The sequence below is a fragment of the Oncorhynchus clarkii genome, unplaced genomic scaffold, assembly GCF_045791955.1.
Source record: "Oncorhynchus clarkii lewisi isolate Uvic-CL-2024 unplaced genomic scaffold, UVic_Ocla_1.0 unplaced_contig_464_pilon_pilon, whole genome shotgun sequence".
NCBI lineage: Eukaryota > Metazoa > Chordata > Actinopteri > Salmoniformes > Salmonidae > Oncorhynchus > Oncorhynchus clarkii.
The window spans coordinates 227501-246975 of NW_027257926.1; the positions used below are offsets into that span (position 1 = coordinate 227501).

The 19475-nt window shown below is 44.6% G+C and overlaps 1 protein-coding gene across 1 annotated transcript; it reads left to right on the top strand.

Moving 5' to 3' along the window:
- The first annotated feature begins 6631 nt into the window (after positions 1-6631).
- Positions 6632-13611, top strand: LOC139393668 (Golgi apparatus membrane protein TVP23 homolog A-like). The gene is made up of 7 exons (XM_071142010.1): positions 6632-6713; positions 6809-6897; positions 7864-8008; positions 8212-8301; positions 10289-10414; positions 11745-11876; positions 13518-13611. The coding sequence occupies exons 1-7, from the start codon at positions 6654-6656 to the stop codon at positions 13542-13544; spliced, it is 669 nt and encodes a 222-aa protein (XP_070998111.1). The 5' UTR covers positions 6632-6653; the 3' UTR covers positions 13545-13611.
- The last annotated feature ends 5864 nt before the right edge of the window (positions 13612-19475 follow it).

The window sequence follows — 19475 nt, forward strand, 5'->3', positions numbered from 1 at the left end:
TTACGTTAATTCGCTTTTGGGTCCTCATTCACGCACCGTAACACATACAGTCAATAATACAGTATAAACAAGTCTATATACGATGTGAGCAAATGAGGTGAGATAAGGGAGGTAAAGGCAAAAAGGCCATGGTGGCAAGGTAAATACAATATAGCAAGTAAAACACTGGAAAGGTAGATTTGTGCAAAATAAATAAATAAATTAAATACAGTAGGGAAAGAGGTAGTTGTTTGGGCTAAATTATAGGTGGACTATGTACAGGTGCAGTAATCTGTGAGCTGCTCTGACAGTTGGTGCTTAAAGCTAGTGAGGGAGATAAGTGTTTCCAGTTTCAGAGATTTTTGTAGTTCGTTCCAGTCATTGGCTGCAGAGAACTGGAAGGAGAGGAATAGCAAGGCTATGCTCACTAAGTCTGTACATAGTCAAAGATTTCCTTAAGTTTGGTCTTACTGAGATTTACTGTCAGGGCCCAGGTCTGACATAATCTGTGCAGAACATCTAGGTCTGTTTGCCCGCTCACGGCCTGGGCGTGTGTAATAGTGGGGGTTGGGCCTGGGCGTGTGTGGAGACGGTTGCTATGGTCGCAGAGACCTGTTGTTATTTGTGGAGACGGTTGCTATGGTCGCAGAGACCTGTTGTTATTTGTGGAGACGGTTGCTATGTGCATCGCAGAGACCTGTTGTTATTTGTGGAGACGGTTGCTATGTGCATCGCAGAGAGAGACCTGTTGTTATTTGTGGAGACGGTTGCTATGTGCATCGCAGAGAGAGACCTGTTGTTATTTTTGCACAGGGACACTGCAGCGAGAGAGTGAGAGTCGCGCCTGATGCGTGGATTCTCCGTCAACTCATTCCTGCTTGCTATATTATCGCTGGTCAAGTTGACTATTCACAGCAGTCCCAAAACGACCTTCAGGCCAAAACGACCCTCAGGCCAAAAAACCCTTGGGCCAAAACGACCCTCGGGCCAAAACGACCCTCAGGCCACCAGGACATGTCCCGGTGCTCCCGACGGCCAGTCCGTCATTGACTTGGAGTAACCATGGATTGTAAGCACAGACCTTAAATATACACGGAGAGCTAGCATTAATAACATGCATGTCAATCTCTCCTGGCTCAAAGTGGATGAGAGATCGACTTCATCACTACTTGTTTTTGTAAGAAGTGTTGGCAAGCTGAATGTACCAAGAACTACTGGCACACAGCTTAGACATCCATGCATACCCCACAAGACATGCCACCAGAGGTCTCTTCACAGTCCCCAAGTCCAGAACAGACTATGGGAGGCAAACAGTACTACATAGAGCCATGACTACATGGAACTCTATTCCACAGTACTACATAGAGCCATGACTACATGGAACTCTATTCCACAGTACTACATAGAGACATGACTACATGGAACTCTATTCCACAGTACTACATAGAGCCATGACTACATGGAACTCTATTCCACAGTACTACATAGAGCCATGACTACATGGAACTCTATTCCACAGTACTACATAGAGCCATGACTACATGGAACTCTATTCCACAGTACTACATAGAGCCACGACTACATGGAACTCTATTCCACATCAGGTAACTGTAGCAACAGTAGAATCAGATTTAAAATGAAGGTAATAAATACACCTTATGGAACAGCGGAGACTGTGAAGAGGGACAGACACATTGTGATATTGCTGTACTGTGGTATTCAACATGTTGTATTCTAGATATGTAGTGGTGTAATAATGTTATATTATGTTTTATATTTTGTTTTCTGTGTAATGTAAGTGCCTTAATGTGTTTGGACCCCAGGAAGAGTAGCTGCTGCCTTGGCAGGAACTAATGGGGATCCATAATAAACCCCAGGAAGAGTAGATGCTGCCTTGGCAGGAACTAATGGGGATCCATAATAAACCCCAGGAAGAGTAGATGCTGCCTTAGCAGGAACTAATGGGGATCCATAATAAACCCCAGGAAGAGTAGCTGCTGCCTTGGCAGGAACTAATGGGGATCCATAATAAACCCCAGGAAGAGTAGATGCTGCCTTGGCAGGAACTAATGGGGATCCATAATAAACCCCAGGAAGAGTAGCTGCTGCCTTGGCAGGAACTAATGGGGATCCATAATAAACCCCAGGAAGAGTAGATGCTGCCTTGGCAGGAACTAATGGGGATCCATAATAAACCCCAGGAAGAGTAGATGCTGCCTTGACAGGAACTAATGGGGATCCATAATAAACCCCAGGAAGAGTAGCTGCTGCCTTGACAGGAACTAATGGGGATCCATAATAAACCCCAGGAAGAGTAGATGCTGCCTTGGCAGGAACTAATGGGGATCCATAATAAACCCCAGGAAGAGTAGTTGCTGCCTTGGCAGGAACTAATGGGGATCCATAATAAACCCGGTGAAGAGTAGCTGCTGCCTTGGCAGGAACTGATGGGTATCCATAATAAATCCCAGGAAGAGTAGTTGCTGCCTTGGCAGGAGCTAATGGGGATCCATAATAAACCCCAGGAAGAGTAGTTGCTGCCTTGACAGGAACTAATAGGGATCCTTAATAAACCCCAGGAAGAGTAGATGCTGCCTTGGCAGGAACTAATGGGGATCCATAATAAACCCCAGGAAGAGTAGCTGCTGCCTTGACAGGAACTAATGGGGATCCATAATAAACCCCAGGAAGAGTAGCTGCTGCCTTGACAGGAACTAATGGGGATCCATAATAAACCCCAGGAAGAGTAGCTGCTGCCTTGACAGGAACTAATGGGGATCCATAATAAACCCCAGGAAGAGTAGTTGCTGCCTTGGCAGGAACTAATGGGGATCCATAATAAACCCCCAGGAAGAGTAGCTGCTGCCTTGGCAGGAACTAATGGGGATCTACAATAAACCCCAGGAAGAGTAGCTGCTGCCTTGACAGGAACTAATGGGGATCCATAATAAACCTCAGGAAGAGTAGATGCTGCCTTGGCAGGAACTAATGGGGATCCATAATAAACCCCAGGAAGAGTAGATGCTGCCTTGACAGGAACTAATGGGGATCCATAATAAACCCCAGGAAGAGTAGCTGCTGCCTTGACAGGAACTAATGGGGATCCATAATAAACCCCAGGAAGAGTAGATGCTGCCTTGGCAGGAACTAATGGGGATCCATAATAAACCCCAGGAAGAGTAGTTGCTGCCTTGGCAGGAACTAATGGGGATCCATAATAAACCCGGTGAAGAGTAGCTGCTGCCTTGGCAGGAACTAATGGGTATCCATAATAAATCCCAGGAAGAGTAGTTGCTGCCTTGGCAGGAGCTAATGGGGATCCATAATAAACCCCAGGAAGAGTAGCTGCTGCCTTGGCAGGAACTAATGGGGATCCATAATAAACCCCAGGAAGAGTAGCTGCTGCCTTGACAGGAACTAATGGGGATCCATAATAAACCCCAGGAAGAGTAGCTGCTGCCTTGACAGGAACTAATGGGGATCCATAATAAACCCCAGGAAGAGTAGCTGCTGCCTTGGCAGGAACTAATGGGGATCCATAATAAACCCCAGGAAGAGTAGCTGCTGCCTTGACAGGAACTAATGGGGATCCATAATAAACCCCAGGAAGAGTAGCTGCTGCCTTGACAGGAACTAATGAGGATCCATTATAAACCCCAGGAAGAGTAGCTGCTGCCATGGCAGGAACTAATGGAGATCCATAATAAACCCCAGGAAGAGTAGCTGCTGCCTTGGCAGGAACTGATGGGGATCCATAATAAACCCCAGGAAGAGTAGCTGCTGCCTTGACAACAGGAACTAATGGGTATCCATAATAAACCCCAGGAAGAGTAGCTGCTGCCTTGACAGGAACTAATGGGGATCCATAATAAACCCCAGGAAGAGTAGCTGCTGCCTTGGCAGGAACTAATGGGGATCCATAATAAACCCCAGGAAGAGTAGATGCTACCTTTGCAGGAACTAATGGGGATCCATAATAAACCCCAGGAAGAGTAGCTGCTGCCTTGACAGGAACTAATTGGGATCCATAATAAACCCCAGGAAGAGTAGCTGCTGCCTTGGCAGGAACTAATGGGGATCCATAATAAACCCCAGGAAGAGTAGCTGCTTCCTTGGCAGGAACTAATGGGGATCCATAATAAACCCCAGGAAGAGTAGCTGCTGCCTTGGCAGGAACTAATGGGGATCCACAATAAACCCCAGGAAGAGTAGCTGCTGCCATGACAGGAACTAATGGGGATCCATAATAAACCCCAGGAAGAGTAGCTGCTGCCTTGACAGGAACTAATGGGGATCCATAATAAACCCCAGGAAGAGTAGCTGCTGCCTTGGCAACACTAATAGGTATCCATAATAAACCCCAGGAAGAGTAGCTGCTGCCTTGGCAGGAACTAATGGGGATCCATAATAAACCCCAGGAAGAGTAGCTGCTGCCATGGCAGGAACTAATGGGTATCCATAATAAACCCCAGGAAGAGTAGCTGCTGCCTTGACAGGAACTAATTGGGATCCATAATAAACCCCAGGAAGAGTAGCTGCTGCCTTGGCAGGAACTAATGGGGATCCATAATAAACCCCAGGAAGAGTAGCTGCTTCCTTGGCAGGAACTAATGGGGATCCATAATAAACCCCAGGAAGAGTAGCTGCTGCCTTGGCAGGAACTAATGGGGATCCACAATAAACCCCAGGAAGAGTAGCTGCTGCCATGACAGGAACTAATGGGGATCCATAATAAACCCCAGGAAGAGTAGCTGCTGCCTTGACAGGAACTAATGGGGATCCATAATAAACCCCAGGAAGAGTAGCTGCTGCCTTGGCAACACTAATAGGTATCCATAATAAACCCCAGGAAGAGTAGCTGCTGCCTTGGCAGGAACTAATGGGGATCCATAATAAACCCCAGGAAGAGTAGCTGCTGCCATGGCAGGAACTAATGGGTATCCATAATAAACCCCAGGAAGAGTAGCTGCTGCCTTGGCTGGAACTAATGGGGATCCATAATAAACCCCAGGAAGAGTAGCTGCTGCCTTGACAGGAACTAATGGGGATCCATAATAAACCCCAGGAAGAGTTGCTGCTGCCTTAGCAGGAACTAATGGGGATCCATAATAAACCCCATGAAGAGTAACTGCTGCCTTGGCAGGAACTAATGGGGATCCATAATAAATACAAATACAAAACCTTATGGTCACTCTGAGCTCCAGAGTTCCTCTGTGGAGATGGGAGAACCTTTCAGAAGGACAACCATCTCTGCAGCACTCCACCAATCAGGCCTTTATGGTAGAGTAGCCAGACAGAAGCCACTCTTCAGTAAAAGGCACATGACAGCTGCTTGAAGTTTGCATAAAGGCACCTAAAGGACTCTCAAGATTCTCTGGTCTGATGAAGCCAAGATTGAACTCTTTGGCCTGAATGTTAAGTGACACATCTGGAGGAAACCTGGCACCATCCCTACGGTGAAGCATATTGGTGGCAGCATCATGCTGTGGGGATGTTTTTCAGCAGCAGGGACTGGGAGACTAGTCAGATGAACGGAGCAAAGTTCAGAGAGATCTTTGATGAAAACCTGCTCCAGAGCTCTCAGCACCTCAGACTGGGAGTTCACCTTCCAACAGGACAATGACCTTAAGCACACAGCCAAGACAACGCAGGAGTGGCTTCGAGACAATTCTCTGAATGTCCCTGAGTGGCCCGGCCAAACCCGGACTTGAACCCAAAGATACTTCAACAAAGTACTGAGTGAAGGGTCTGAATACTTATGTAAATGTTATATTTAAGTTAGTTTTTTAAAATTTTAATAAATTAGCAAACATTTCTAAAAACCCGTTTTAGCTTTGCCATTATGGGGTATTGTGATGTCATTATGGGGTATTGTGATGTCATTATGGGGTATTGTGATGTCATTATGGGGTATTGTGTGTAGATTGGTGAGGGGTGGGGGCAATTTAATATATTTTATAATAAGGCTGTAATGTAAGAAAATTTGAAAAAAGTGAAGGGGTCTGAATACTTTCCGGACTAACTGTATATTGAACATTTGAATGTGTGTTGACTGTACAGCTGTTGTCTTATAATCAACGTGCAGTCTGTTAAAATATAGCAAAGACTTCTTCAGCGTTTTCAATGTTATTTAAAAATGAACATTTTGATACAGTTTCATGATAAAATTACTGCTTGACACACCTACACACACACACACACACACACACACACACACACACACAAGGAGACAGGCGAGCAGGAATGAAAGGAGGAAGGAAGAGTTTTGATTTTATTGTTGTTAAGGGCGCTGCTGGTGAGCCGCGAACCGTCGGTCGTTGGAGTGACAGCGACATGATCTGGTCAGAGCCGGTAAGACCGTAAACAGTCCGCTACTACCTAACGAAACATACAACACGTCAAAGCAACAGCTTAATTAAGTAGCCCAGACGACCGCATAGCCTGCTGTATAAGACGGCTAAATGTAGGCTATATATTTATTTTTTTAAAGCAACGTAGCGTGTTTCTCTCACAGAAAGAAAGTTCGCATCTGTCTTTCCTGATGATGCTGATGCGAGAGCATCTCCTATCTCTTTGGTGGGTTAGATAGGAGGTCCAGTCGGACCCATTTCACTGCGACACCTGGTTTATTCTGTCCACCATTAACAACGGACGGGGCTGTCAGAACAGAACGAATGAGCAAAGAGCGGACAGGTCTGGACCCGAACATCCGTCTATCGCTCACCATGAAACAGGTAGGTTAGGTTGCATGTGTTGTTGTTTTAATTAAATCATTTATCCGGCTGGCTAGCGGTCTAACGGTTGTGTGTGTGTGCGCGCGCCGGTTCAGGGTGGTCTCGTGGACGACACGGAGGATGTGGAGTTGGATTTCAGTACCGAGGAGGAGGAGCAGAGAGCGCTCAGGGGGGTAAAGATCCGGTAAGAGAGAGACCAGAGAGGGAACCTACCCTCTATAGGTCTACATGATGTACCCAGTAATAGAGAGGGAACCTACCCTCTATAGGTCTACATGATGTACCCAGTAATAGAGAGGGAACCTACCCTCTATAGGTCTACATGATGTACCCAGTAATAGAGAGGGAACCTACCGTCTATAGGTCTACATGATGTACCCAGTAATAGAGAGGGAACCTACCCTCTATAGGTCTACATGATGTACCCAGTAATAGAGACCAGAGAAGGAACCTACCCTCTATAGGTCTACATGATGTACCCAGTAATAGAGAGGGAACCTACCCTCTATAGGTCTACATGATGTACCCAGTAATAGAGAGGGAACCTACCGTCTATAGGTCTACATGATGTACCCAGTAATAGAGAGGGAATCTACCCTCTATAGGTCTACATGATGTACCCAGTAATAGAGACCAGAGAGGGAACCTACCCTCTATAGGTCTACATGATGTACCCAGTAATAGAGAGGGAACCTACCCTCTATAGGTCTACATGATGTACCCAGTAATAGAGAGGGAACCTACCCTCTATAGGTCTACATGGATATATAGTACCAGTCATGAGTATGGACAGGGTTTTTCTTAAATTTTTACTAATTGTCTACATTGTAGAATAATAGTGAAGACATCAACACTATGAAATAACACAAATGGAATCATGTGGTAACCAAAAAAAGTGTTAAACAAATCAAAATATATTTTATATTTGAGATTCTTCAAAGTAGCCTCCCTTTGTCTTGATGACAGCTTTGCACATTCTTGGAATTCTCTCAACCAGCTTCATGAGGTACCTGGAATGCATTTAAATTAACAGGTGTGGCTTGTTAAAAGTTAATTTGTGGACTGACTGACTGATTGGCTGACTGATTGACTGACTGGCTGACTGATTGACTGACTGGCTGATTGACTGACTGATTGACTGACATTCCAGACACCCCCTGGCCTCCTTCCTGCACCTGTTCTTCCGAGTGGCTGCCATAGTAACCTACCTGCTCTGTGATTGGTTCACCAAGAGCTTTACTTCCTGCTTCATTATGATCATCACTCTGCTGTCCTGTGACTTCTGGTCCGTTAAGGTGAGAACACACACACACACACACACAGAAACACACACACACACACACACACACACACACAGACACACACACACACACACACACACACACACAGACACACACACACACACACACACACACACACACACACACACACAGACACACACACACACACACACATACACACACACACACACTCTCATACTTTCTCACATGTGTGTCAGAATGTGACAGGCAGGTTGTTGGTGGGTCTGCGATGGTGGAACCAGATCGATGAGGATGGGAGGAGCCTCTGGGTGTTTGAGGACAGCAAGGTGAGACGCTGGTGTCTGGTGTCTGATGTCTGGTGTCTGATGTCTAGGTGTCTGGTGTCTGATGTCTGGTGTCTGATGTCTAGGTGTCTGATGTCTGGTGTCTGATGTCTATGTGTGTAGTCCTCTGATGTCTGGTGTCTGATGTCTGTGTGTGTAGTCCTCTGATGTCTGTGTGTGTAGTCCTCTGATGTCTGTGTGTGTAGTCCTCTGATGTCTGATGTCTGTGTGTGTAGTCCTCTGATGTCTGTGTGTGTAGTCCTCTGATGTCTATGTGTGTAGTCCTCTGATGTCTATGTGTGTAGTCCTCTGATGTCTGTGTGTGTAGTCCTCTGATGTCTGTGTGTGTAGTCCTCTGATGTCTATGTGTGTAGTCCTCTGATGTCTATGTGTGTAGTCCTCTGATGTCTGTGTGTGTAGTCCTCTGATGTCTGTGTGTGTAGTCCTCTGATGTCTGTGTGTGTAGTCCTCTGATGTCTGTGTGTGTAGTCCTCTGATGTCTGTGTGTGTAGTCCTCTGATGTCTGTGTGTGTAGTCCTCTGATGTCTATGTGTGTAGTCCTCTGATGTCTGTGTGTGTAGTCCTCTGATGTCTGTGTGTAGTCCTCTGATGTCTGTGTGTGTAGTCCTCTGATGTCTATGTGTGTAGTCCTCTGATGTCTATGTGTGTAGTCCTCTGATGTCTGTGTGTGTAGTCCTCTTATGTCTGTGTGTGTAGTCCTCTGATGTCTGGTGTCTGATGTCTGTGTGTGTAGTCCTCTGATGTCTGTGTGTGTAGTCCTCTGATGTCTGTGTGTGTAGTCCTCTGATGTCTGTGTGTGTAGTCCTCTGATGTCTGTGTGTGTAGTCCTCTGATGTCTGTGTGTGTAGTCCTCTGATGTCTGTGTGTGTAGTCCTCTGATGTCTATGTGTGTAGTCCTCTGATGTCTGTGTGTGTAGTCCTCTGATGTCTGTGTGTAGTCCTCTGATGTCTGTGTGTGTAGTCCTCTGATGTCTATGTGTGTAGTCCTCTGATGTCTATGTGTGTAGTCCTCTGATGTCTGTGTGTGTAGTCCTCTTATGTCTGTGTGTGTAGTCCTCTGATGTCTGGTGTCTGATGTCTGTGTGTGTAGTCCTCTGATGTCTGTGTGTGTAGTCCTCTGATGTCTGTGTGTGTAGTCCTCTGATGTCTGGTGTCTGATGTCTGTGTGTGTAGTCCTCTGATGTCTGTGTGTGTAGTCCTCTGATGTCTGTGTGTGTAGTCCTCTGATGTCTGTGTGTGTAGTCCTCTGATGTCTGTGTGTGTAGTCCTCTGATGTCTGTGTGTGTAGTCCTCTGATGTCTATGTGTGTAGTCCTCTGATGTCTATGTGTGTTGTCCTCTGATGTCTGTGTGTGTAGTCCTCTGATGTCTGTGTGTGTAGTCCTCTGATGTCTGTGTGTGTAGTCCTCTGATGTCTGTGTGTGTAGTCCTCTGATGTCTGTGTGTGTAGTCCTCTGATGTCTGTGTGTGTAGTCCTCTGATGTCTGTGTGTGTAGTCCTCTGATGTCTATGTGTGTAGTCCTCTGATGTCTGTGTGTGTAGTCCTCTGATGTCTGTGTGTGTAGTCCTCTGATGTCTGTGTGTGTAGTCCTCTGATGTCTGTGTGTGTAGTCTTCTGATGTCTGTGTGTGTAGTCCTCTGATGTCTATGTATGTAGTCCTCTGATGTCTGTGTGTGTAGTCCTCTGATGTCTGTGTGTGTAGTCCTCTGATGTCTGTGTGTGTAGTCCTCTGATGTCTGTGTGTGTAGTCCTCTGATGTCTGTGTGTGTAGTCTTCTGATGTCTGTGTGTGTAGTCCTCTGATGTCTGGTGTCTGATGTCTGTGTGTGTAGTCCTCTGATGTCTATGTGTGTAGTCCTCTGATGTCTGTGTGTGTAGTCCTCTGATGTCTGTGTGTGTAGTCCTCTGATGTCTGTGTGTGTAGTCCTCTGATGTCTGTGTGTGTAGACCTCTGATGTCTGTGTGTGTAGTCTTCTCCCCAGGCCGGTGGTACGGAGGTGGAGGCCAGGATCTTCTGGTCGGGTCTGATCATCTGTCCTCTCATCTGGACCGGCTTCTTCTTCACGACCCTGTTCTGTCTGAACACAGACTGGCTGGTAACACACACACACACACACTCTCTCTCTCTCTCTCTCACTCACTCACTCACTCACTCACTCACTCACTCACTCACTCACTCACTCACTCACTCACTCTCACACACACACAATGGACCCTGTCATGATACAGAAATAATTTCTCCTCCATACAGCTAGACTGACCATACCAGCTGAAACAGAGCAGTACCTTCTCCTCCATACAGCTAGACTGACCATACCAGCTGAAACAGAGCAGTACCTCCTCCATACAGCTAGACTGACCATACCAGCTGAAACAGAGCAGTACCTTCTCCTCCATACAGCTAGACTGACCATACCAGCTGAAACAGAGCAGTACCTTCTCCATACAGCTAAACTGACCATACCAGCTGAAACAGAGACAGTACCTTCTCCATTCAGCTAGACTGACCATACCAGCTGAAACAGAGCAGTACCTCCTCCATACAGCTAGACTGACCATACCAGCTGAAACAGAGCAGTACCTCCTCCATACAGCTAAACTGACCATAACAGCTGAAACAGAGCAGTACCTCCTCCATGCAGCTAGACTGACCATACCAGCTGAAACAGAGCAGTACCTCCTCCATACAGCTAGACTGACCATACCAGCTGAAACAGAGCAGTACCTTCTCCTCCATACAGCTAGACTGACCATACCAGCTGAAACAGAGCAGTACCTCCTCCATACAGCTAGACTGACCATACCAGCTGAAACAGAGCAGTACCTTCTCCTCCATACAGCTAGACTGACCATACCAGCTGAAACAGAGCAGTACCTCCTCAATACAGCTAAACTGACCATAACAGCTGAAACAGAGCAGTACCTCCTCCTTACAGCTAAACTGACCATACCAGCTGAAACAGAGCAGTACCTCCTCCATACAGCTAAACTGACCATACCAGCTGAAACAGAGCAGTACCTCCTCCATACAGCTAGACTGACCATAACAGCTGAAACAGAGCAGTACCTCCTCCTTACAGCTAAACTGACCATACCAGCTGAAACAGAGCAGTACCTCCTCCATACAGCTAAACTGACCATACCAGCTGAAACAGAGCAGTACCTCCTCCATACAGCTAGACTGACCATAACAGCTGAAACAGAGCAGTACCTTCTCCATTGAAAGTTAAAGAAAGTTAGAGGAAATTGTCCAAATTAAACTTAGTCTCCACCCCCCTGAGTTAAGTCTCCACCCTAATCTCTATGGTTACCTGTACCTTCTCCATACTCCCTCTCTCCCCACAGGGGGATAATCTCTATGGTTACCTGTACCTTCTAATCTCTATGGTTACCTGTACCTTCTCCATACTCCCTCTCTCTCCCCAGGTGTTGGTGGTAGCCAGTATCTCTCTCCAGGGGGCTAATCTCTATGGTTACCTGCGCTGCAAGAACGGCGGACAGGAAGTCCCACCCACATCCCCTTCCTCCTTCCTGCAGGGACAGCACTTCCTCCAGCGGGTGAGGTCAGGGGTTAGAGGTGAAGGAGTTAGAGGTTATAGTCAGTTGTCCAGGTTAATCCCTCCCTGCCTGTTTCATAATGACTATGACTAGTTGAGATCAGAGGGTTAGAGGTTATAGTCAGTGTTGGGGAGTGGTAGAGGTCAGGGGTTAGAGGTTATAGTCAGTGTTGGGGAGTGGTAGAGGTCAGGGGTTAGAGGTTATAGTCAGTGTTGGGGAGTGGTAGAGGTCAGGGGTTAGAGGTTATAGTCAGTGTTGGGGAGTGGTAGAGGTCAGGGGTTAGAGGTTTTAGTCAGTGTTGGGGAGTGGTAGAGGTCAGGGGTTAGAGGTTATAGTCAGTGTTGGGGAGTGGTAGAGGTCAGGGGTTAGAGGTTATAGTCAGTGTTGGGGAGTGGTAGAGGTCAGGGGTTAGAGGTTATAGTCAGTGTTGGGGAGTGGTAGAGGTCAGGGGTTAGAGGTTATAGTAAGTGTTGGGGAGTGGTAGAGGTCAGGGGTTATAGTCAGTGTTGTGGAGTAGTTGAGGTCAGGGATTAGATGTTAGTCGCCCCCCAGGGACATTAATGACATAGTCATGAAACAGACAGGAACTAACCTGGACATTAATGACATAGTCATGAAACAGACAGGGACTAACCTGGACATTAATGACATAGTTATGAAACAGACAGGAACTAACCTGGACATTAATGACATAGTTATGAAACAGACAGGGAGGAACTTTTTGTTTTTCTCCTCTGTTCTCTAATGAACAGGATCCTGTGTGTCTGGTCTCCTCTGGTCTCTAATGAACAGGATCCTGTGTGTCTGGTCTCCTCTGTTCTCTAATGAACAGGACCCTGTGTGTCTGGTCTCCTCTGTTCTCTAATGAACAGGACCCTGTGTGTCTGGTCTCCTCTGTTCTCTAATGAACAAGACCCTGTGTGTCTGGTCTCTAATGAACAGGACCCTGTGTGTCTGGTCTCCTCTGTTCTCTAATGAACAGGACCCTGTGTGTCTGGTCTCCTCTGTTCTCTAATGAACAGGACCCTGTGTGTCTGGTCTCTAATGAACAGGACCCTGTGTGTCTGGTCTCTAATGAACAGGACCCTGTGTGTCTGGTCTCTAATGAACAGGACCCTGTGTGTCTGGTCTCCTCTGGTCTCTAATGAACAGGACCCTGTGTGTCTGGTCTCCTCTGTTCTCTAATGAACAGGACCCTGTGTGTCTGGTCTCCTCTGGTCTCTAATGAACAGGACCCTGTGTGTCTGGTCTCTAATGAACAGGACCCTGTGTGTCTGGTCTCCTCTGTTCTCTAATGAACAGGACCCTGTGTGTCTGGTCTCCTCTGGTCTCTAATGAACAGGACCGTGTGTCTGATCTCCTCTGTTCTCTAATGAACAGGACCCTGTGTGTCTGGTCTCTAATGAACAGGACCCTGTGTGTCTGGTCTCCTCTGTTATCTAATGAACAGGACCCTGTGTGTCTGGTCTTTAATGAACAGGAGGACCCTGTGTGTCTGGTCTCCTCTGTTCTCTAATGAACAGGACCCTGTGTGTCTGGTCTCCTCTGTTCTCTAATGAACAGGACCCTGTGTGTCTGGTCTCCTCTGGTCTCTAATGAACAGGACCCTGTGTGATTGGTCTCCTCTTCCTGGTCTTTCAGCCTGATATCATCTCCAGAATGCTGTGATGGAATAGGAATCACCTGCAGCTGCCTTCTCTGAGTGAGTGTGTGTGTGTGTGTGTGTGTGTGTGTGACAGACAGAGCAGGAAATGTTCTGGAACTCAGAGGGGGACAGAAGCCCATCAACATCAAAGCTTCTGGAATTACATCAGTTTCATATTCAGCATTTTAATTATTTTGATTTAATTTTATATTTCTATGAATATTTTTTTACTTCTGACGATGTTATAATCCGTTTCCTGTCTGTCTGATGGCTGATAAAACAAACACACCTTTCTGTTTCCTGTCTGTCTGATGGCTAATAAAACAAACACACCTTTCTGTTTCCTGTCTGTCTGGTGGCTAATAAAACAAACACACCTTTCTGTTTCCTGTCTGTCTGGTGGCTAATAAAACAAACACACCTTTCTGTTTCCTGTCTGTCTGATGGCTAATAAAACAAACACACCTTTCTGTTTCCTGTCTGATGGCTAATAAAACAAACACACCTTTCTGTTTCCTGTCTGTCTGATGGCTAATAAAACAAACACATCTTTCTGTTTCCTGTCTGTCTGATGGCTGATAAAACAAACACACCTTTCTGTTTCCTGTCTGATGGCTAATAAAACAAACACACCTTTCTGTTTCCTGTCTGTCTGATGGCTAATAAAACAAACACACCTTTCTGTTTCCTGTCTGTCTGATGGCTAATAAAACAAACACACCTTTCTGTTTCCTGCCTGTCTGATGGCTAATAAAACAAACACACCTTTCTGTTTCCTGTCTGTCTGATGGCTGATAAAACAAACACACCTTTCTGTTTCCTGTCTGATGGCTAATAAAACAAACACACCTTTCTGTTTCCTGTCTGATGGCTAATAAAACAAACACACCTTTCTGTTTCCTGTCTGATGGCTAAAAAACAAACACACCTTTCTGTTTCCTGTCTGATGGCTAATAAAACAAACACACCTTTCTGTTTCCTGTCTGATGGCTAATAAAACAAACACACCTTTCTGTTTCCTGTCTGGTGGCCATTAAAACACACACCTTTCTGTTTCCTGTCTGTCTGATTAAAACAGTGAAGCTTTGTCTCTCATTCTGGATGTAATATTTATTGAGGTTAATGTCCTGACTGTTTTATTGAGGTTAATGTACTGACTGTTTTATTGAGGTTAATGTACTGACTGTTTTATTGAGGTTAATGTACTGACTGTTTTATTGAGGTTAATGTACTGACTGTTTTATTGAGGTTAATGTACTGACTGTTTTATTGAGGTTAATGTACTGACTGTTTTATTGAGGTTAATGTCCTGACTGTTTTATCGAGGTTAATGTACTGACTGTTTTATTGAGGTTAATGTAATGACTGTTTTATTGAGGTTAATGTACTGACTGTTTTATTGAGGTTAATGTCCTGACTGTTTTATCGAGGTTAATGTACTGACTGTTTTATTGAGGTTAATGTACTGACTGTTTTATTGAGGTTAATGTCCTGACTGTTTTATCGAGGTTAATGTACTGACTGTTTTATTGAGGTTAATGTACTGACTGTTTTATTGAGGTTAATGTACTGACTGTTTTATTGAGGTTAATGTACTGACTGTTTTATTGAGGTTAATGTACTGACTGTTTTATTGAGGTTAATGTACTGACTGTTTTATTGAGGTTAATGTACTGACTGTTTTATTGAGGTTAATGTAATGACTGTTTTATTGAGGTTAATGTACTGACTGTTTTATTGAGGTTAATGTACTGACTGTTTTATTGAGGTTAATGTACTGACTGTTTTATTGAGGTTAATATACTGACTGTTTTTTTGAGGTTAATGTACTGACTATTTTATTGAGGTTAATGTACTGACTGTTTTATTGAGGTTAATGTACTGACTGTTTTATTGAGGTTAATGTACTGACTGTTTTATTGAGGTTAATGTACTGACTGTTTTATTGAGGTTAATGTACTGACTGTTTTATTGAGGTTAATGTACTGACTGTTTCATTGAGGTTAATGTACTGACTGTTTTATTGAGGTTAATGTACTGACTTTTTCCACATGTTTGTTACGTCACAGCCTTGTTCATAAAAAATTACTCAATTATTATTTTTCCTCCTCATCATTCTACACACAATACCCCATAATTACAAAGTGAAAACACGAAGAACCCAATGGTCACTCTGACAGAGCTCCAGAGTTCCTCTGTGGAGATGGGAGAACCTTCCAGAAGGACAACCATCTCTGCAGCACTCCACCAATCAGGCCTTTATGGTAGAGTGGCCAGACGGAAGCCACTCTTCAGTAAAAGGCACACGACAGCCCGCTTGGAGTTTGTCAAAAGGCACTTAAAGACTCTCAGACCATGAGAAACAAGATTCTGTGGTCTGATGAAACCAAGATTGAACTCTTTGGCCTGAATGTTAAGTGACACATCTGGAGGAAACATGGCACCATCCCTACGGTGAAGCATGGTGGTGGCAGCATCATGCTGTGGGGATGTTTTACAGTGGCAGGGACTGGGAGGCGACTCAGGATCGAGGGAAAGATGAACGGACTAAAGTACAAAGAGAAAACCTAATAGGTGATATAAGATGTTCTGGATAAGAGTGTCTGCTGAATGACTTCAGTGTAAACGTCAGTAACCTAATAGGTGATATAAGACAAGATCGTTAATAGAACACAAAGTATCTGGTTTGGTTAAAGGACAGGATGACCTGTATCAATATGGTGTGATATGGTATGATAATGTATCAATATGGTGTGATATGGTATGATAATGTATCAATATGGTGTGATATGGTATGATAATGCAGCAATATGGTGTGATATGGTATGATAATGTATCAATATGGTATGATAATGTATCAATATGGTGTGATATGGTATGATAATGTATCAACATGGTATGATAGCGTATCAATATGGTGTGATATGGTATGATAATGTATCAATATGGTGTGATATGGTATGATAATGTATCAATATGGTGTGATATGGTATGATAATATATATATGGTGTGATATGGTATGATAATGTATCAATATGGTGTGATATGGCATGATAATGTATCAATATGGTATGATATATATCAATATGGTGTGATATGGTATGATAATGTATCAATATGGTATGATAATGTATCAATATTGTGTGATATGGTATGATATTGTATCAATATGGTGTGATATGGTATGATAATGTATCAATATGGTGTGATATGGTATGATAATATATATCAATATGGTGTGATATGGCATGATAATGTATCAATATGGTATGATAATGTATCAATAAGGTGTGATATGGTATGATAATATATCAATATGGTGTGATATGGTATGATAATGTATCAATATGGTATGATATGGTATGATAATATATAAATATGGTGTGATATGGTATGATAATGTATCAATATGGTATGATAATGTATCAATATGGTATGATATGGTATGATAATATATAAATATGGTGTGATATGGTATGATAATGTATCAATATGGTGTGATATGGTATGATAATGTATCAATATGGTATGATAATATATCAATATGGTGTGATATGGTATGATAATGTATCAATAAGGTGTGATATGGTATGATAATATATCAATATGTATTTCGCTGTCACCGTCTCCCACCGCTAGATGGCGCTGTTACACTGTCCACTTCTACGTAGAACCAAGCTTGTTTGACTGGTTTTAGTGTCAGATAACTGCATTAAGGGAAAGGATACAACCGAATGCCTTCAGACCCCTAGATGAGATAACAGTGGACCTTCAGACCCCTAGATGAGATAACAGTGGCCAGGCTTTAGTGTCGGATAACTGCATTAAGGGAAAGGATACAACCGAATGCCTTCAACTGAAATGTGTCTTCCGCATTTTTAACCCCGATGAGTCAGAGAGGGGGGGGGGGCTGCCTTAATCGACATCCAGTGGGTTAACTGCCTTGCTCAGGGGCAGAATGACTTTACCTTGTCAGTAGGCCCTACACCTAGATGAGACAACAGGGAACAGGCTACTTCAGACCCCTAGATGAGATAACAGTGAATTGGCTACTTCAGACCCCTAGATGAGATAACAGTGGACCGGCTACTTCAGACCCCTAGATGAGATAACAGGGAACAGGCTACTTCAGACCCCTAGATGAGATAACAGTGAACTGGCTACTTCAGACCCCTAGATGAGATAACAGTGGACCGGCTACTTCAGACCCCTAGATGAGATAACAGGGAACAGGCTACTTCAGACCCCTAGATGAGATAACAGGGAACCGGCTACTTCAGACCCCTAGATGAGATAAGAGTGGACCGGCTACTTCAGACCCCTAGATGAGATAACAGTAGACCGGCTACTTCAGACCCCTAGATGAGATAACAGGGAACCGGCTACTTCAGACCCCTAGATGAGATAACAGTGGACCTTCAGACCCCTAGATGAGATAACAGTGGACCTTCAGACCCCTAGATGAGATAACAGTGGACCGGCTACTTCAGAACCCTAGATGAGATGAACAATGGACCTTCAGACCCCTAGATGAGATAACAGTGGACAGGCTACTTCAGACCCCTAGATGAGATAACAGTGGACAGGCTACTTCAGACCCCTAGATGAGATAACAGGGAACAGGCTACTTCAGACCCCTAGATGAGATGAACAGTGGACCTTCAGACCCCTAGATGAGATAACAGTGGACCTTCAGACCCCTAGATGAGATAACAGTGGACCGGCTACTTCAGAACCCTAGATGAGATGAACAGTGGACCTTCAGACCCCTAGATGAGATAACAGTGGACAGGCTACTTCAGACCCCTAGATGAGATAACAGTGGACAGGCTACTTCAGACCCCTAGATGAGATAACAGGGAACAGGCTACTTCAGACCCCTAGATGAGATGAACAGTGGACCTTCAGACCCCTAGATGAGATAACAGTGGACCTTCAGACCCCTAGATGAGATAACAGTGGACCGGCTACTTCAGAACCCTAGATGAGATGAACAGTGGACCTTCAGACCCCTAGATGAGATAACAGTGGACAGGCTACTTCAGACCCCTAGATGAGATAACAGTGGACAGGCTACTTCAGACCCCTAGATGAGATAACAGGGAACAGGCTACTTCAGACCCCTAGATGAGATGAACAGTGGACCTTCAGACCCCTAGATGAGATAACAGGGAACCGGCTACTTCAGACCCCTAGATGAGATAACAGTGGACCTTCAGACCCCTAGATGAGATAACAGTGGACCTTCAGACCCCTAGATGAGATAACAGTGGACCTTCAGACCCCTAGATGAGATAACAGTGGACCTTCAGACCCCTAGATGAGATAACAGTGGACCTTCAGACCCCTAGATGAGATTACAGTGGACCTTCAGACCCCTAGATGAGATAACAGTGGACCGGCTACTTCAGAACCCTAGATGAGACAACAGGGAACAGGCTACTTCAGACCCCTAGATGAGATAACAGTGGACCTTCAGACCCCTAGATGAGATTACAGTGGACCTTCAGACCCCTAGATGAGATAACAGTGAACCGGTCACTTCAGGCGCCGATTTTTTATTAATTTTAGGCTCAAAAGAAGCTCCTCTTTTTACATCTGGACGGCCATTTTATATTCCCCTGTATTTAATTGAGTTTATTTTGTCCCATAATGCTTATTGACTCGACATTCCAAACGAAGACTTTCTAAACCCAGACACTCAACATCGTTTCCACGCATAAACTTAGTTAGCCAATGTTGCCGTGACATCCTTCACAAGCACGACCGGTGATTTCTATCGGAGAAGCAGTTTCTGCCTGTCTTCATACTCTACTGTACTGTCTTTGTACCAAATGACCGTAAATAAAACCCTGAGTGATTCCTTTTTTTTTTTATACCAGGGTTCAATGGCCAAAGTAACAGAAAACTATGTACATGTACTAAACAAAGTAACATACCACTATGACGTCAT

Coding starts and splice junctions, on each gene's coding strand:
- LOC139393668 (XM_071142010.1), top strand. CDS start 6,654: ATGAGCAAAGAGCGGACAGGTCTGGACCCGAACATCCGTCTATCGCTC. Junction 6,898..7,863: donor CTCAGGGGGGTAAAGATCCG/GTAAGAGAGAGA, acceptor CTGACATTCCAG/ACACCCCCTGGCCTCCTTCC. Junction 11,877..13,517: donor GACAGCACTTCCTCCAGCGG/GTGAGGTCAGGG, acceptor CTGGTCTTTCAG/CCTGATATCATCTCCAGAAT.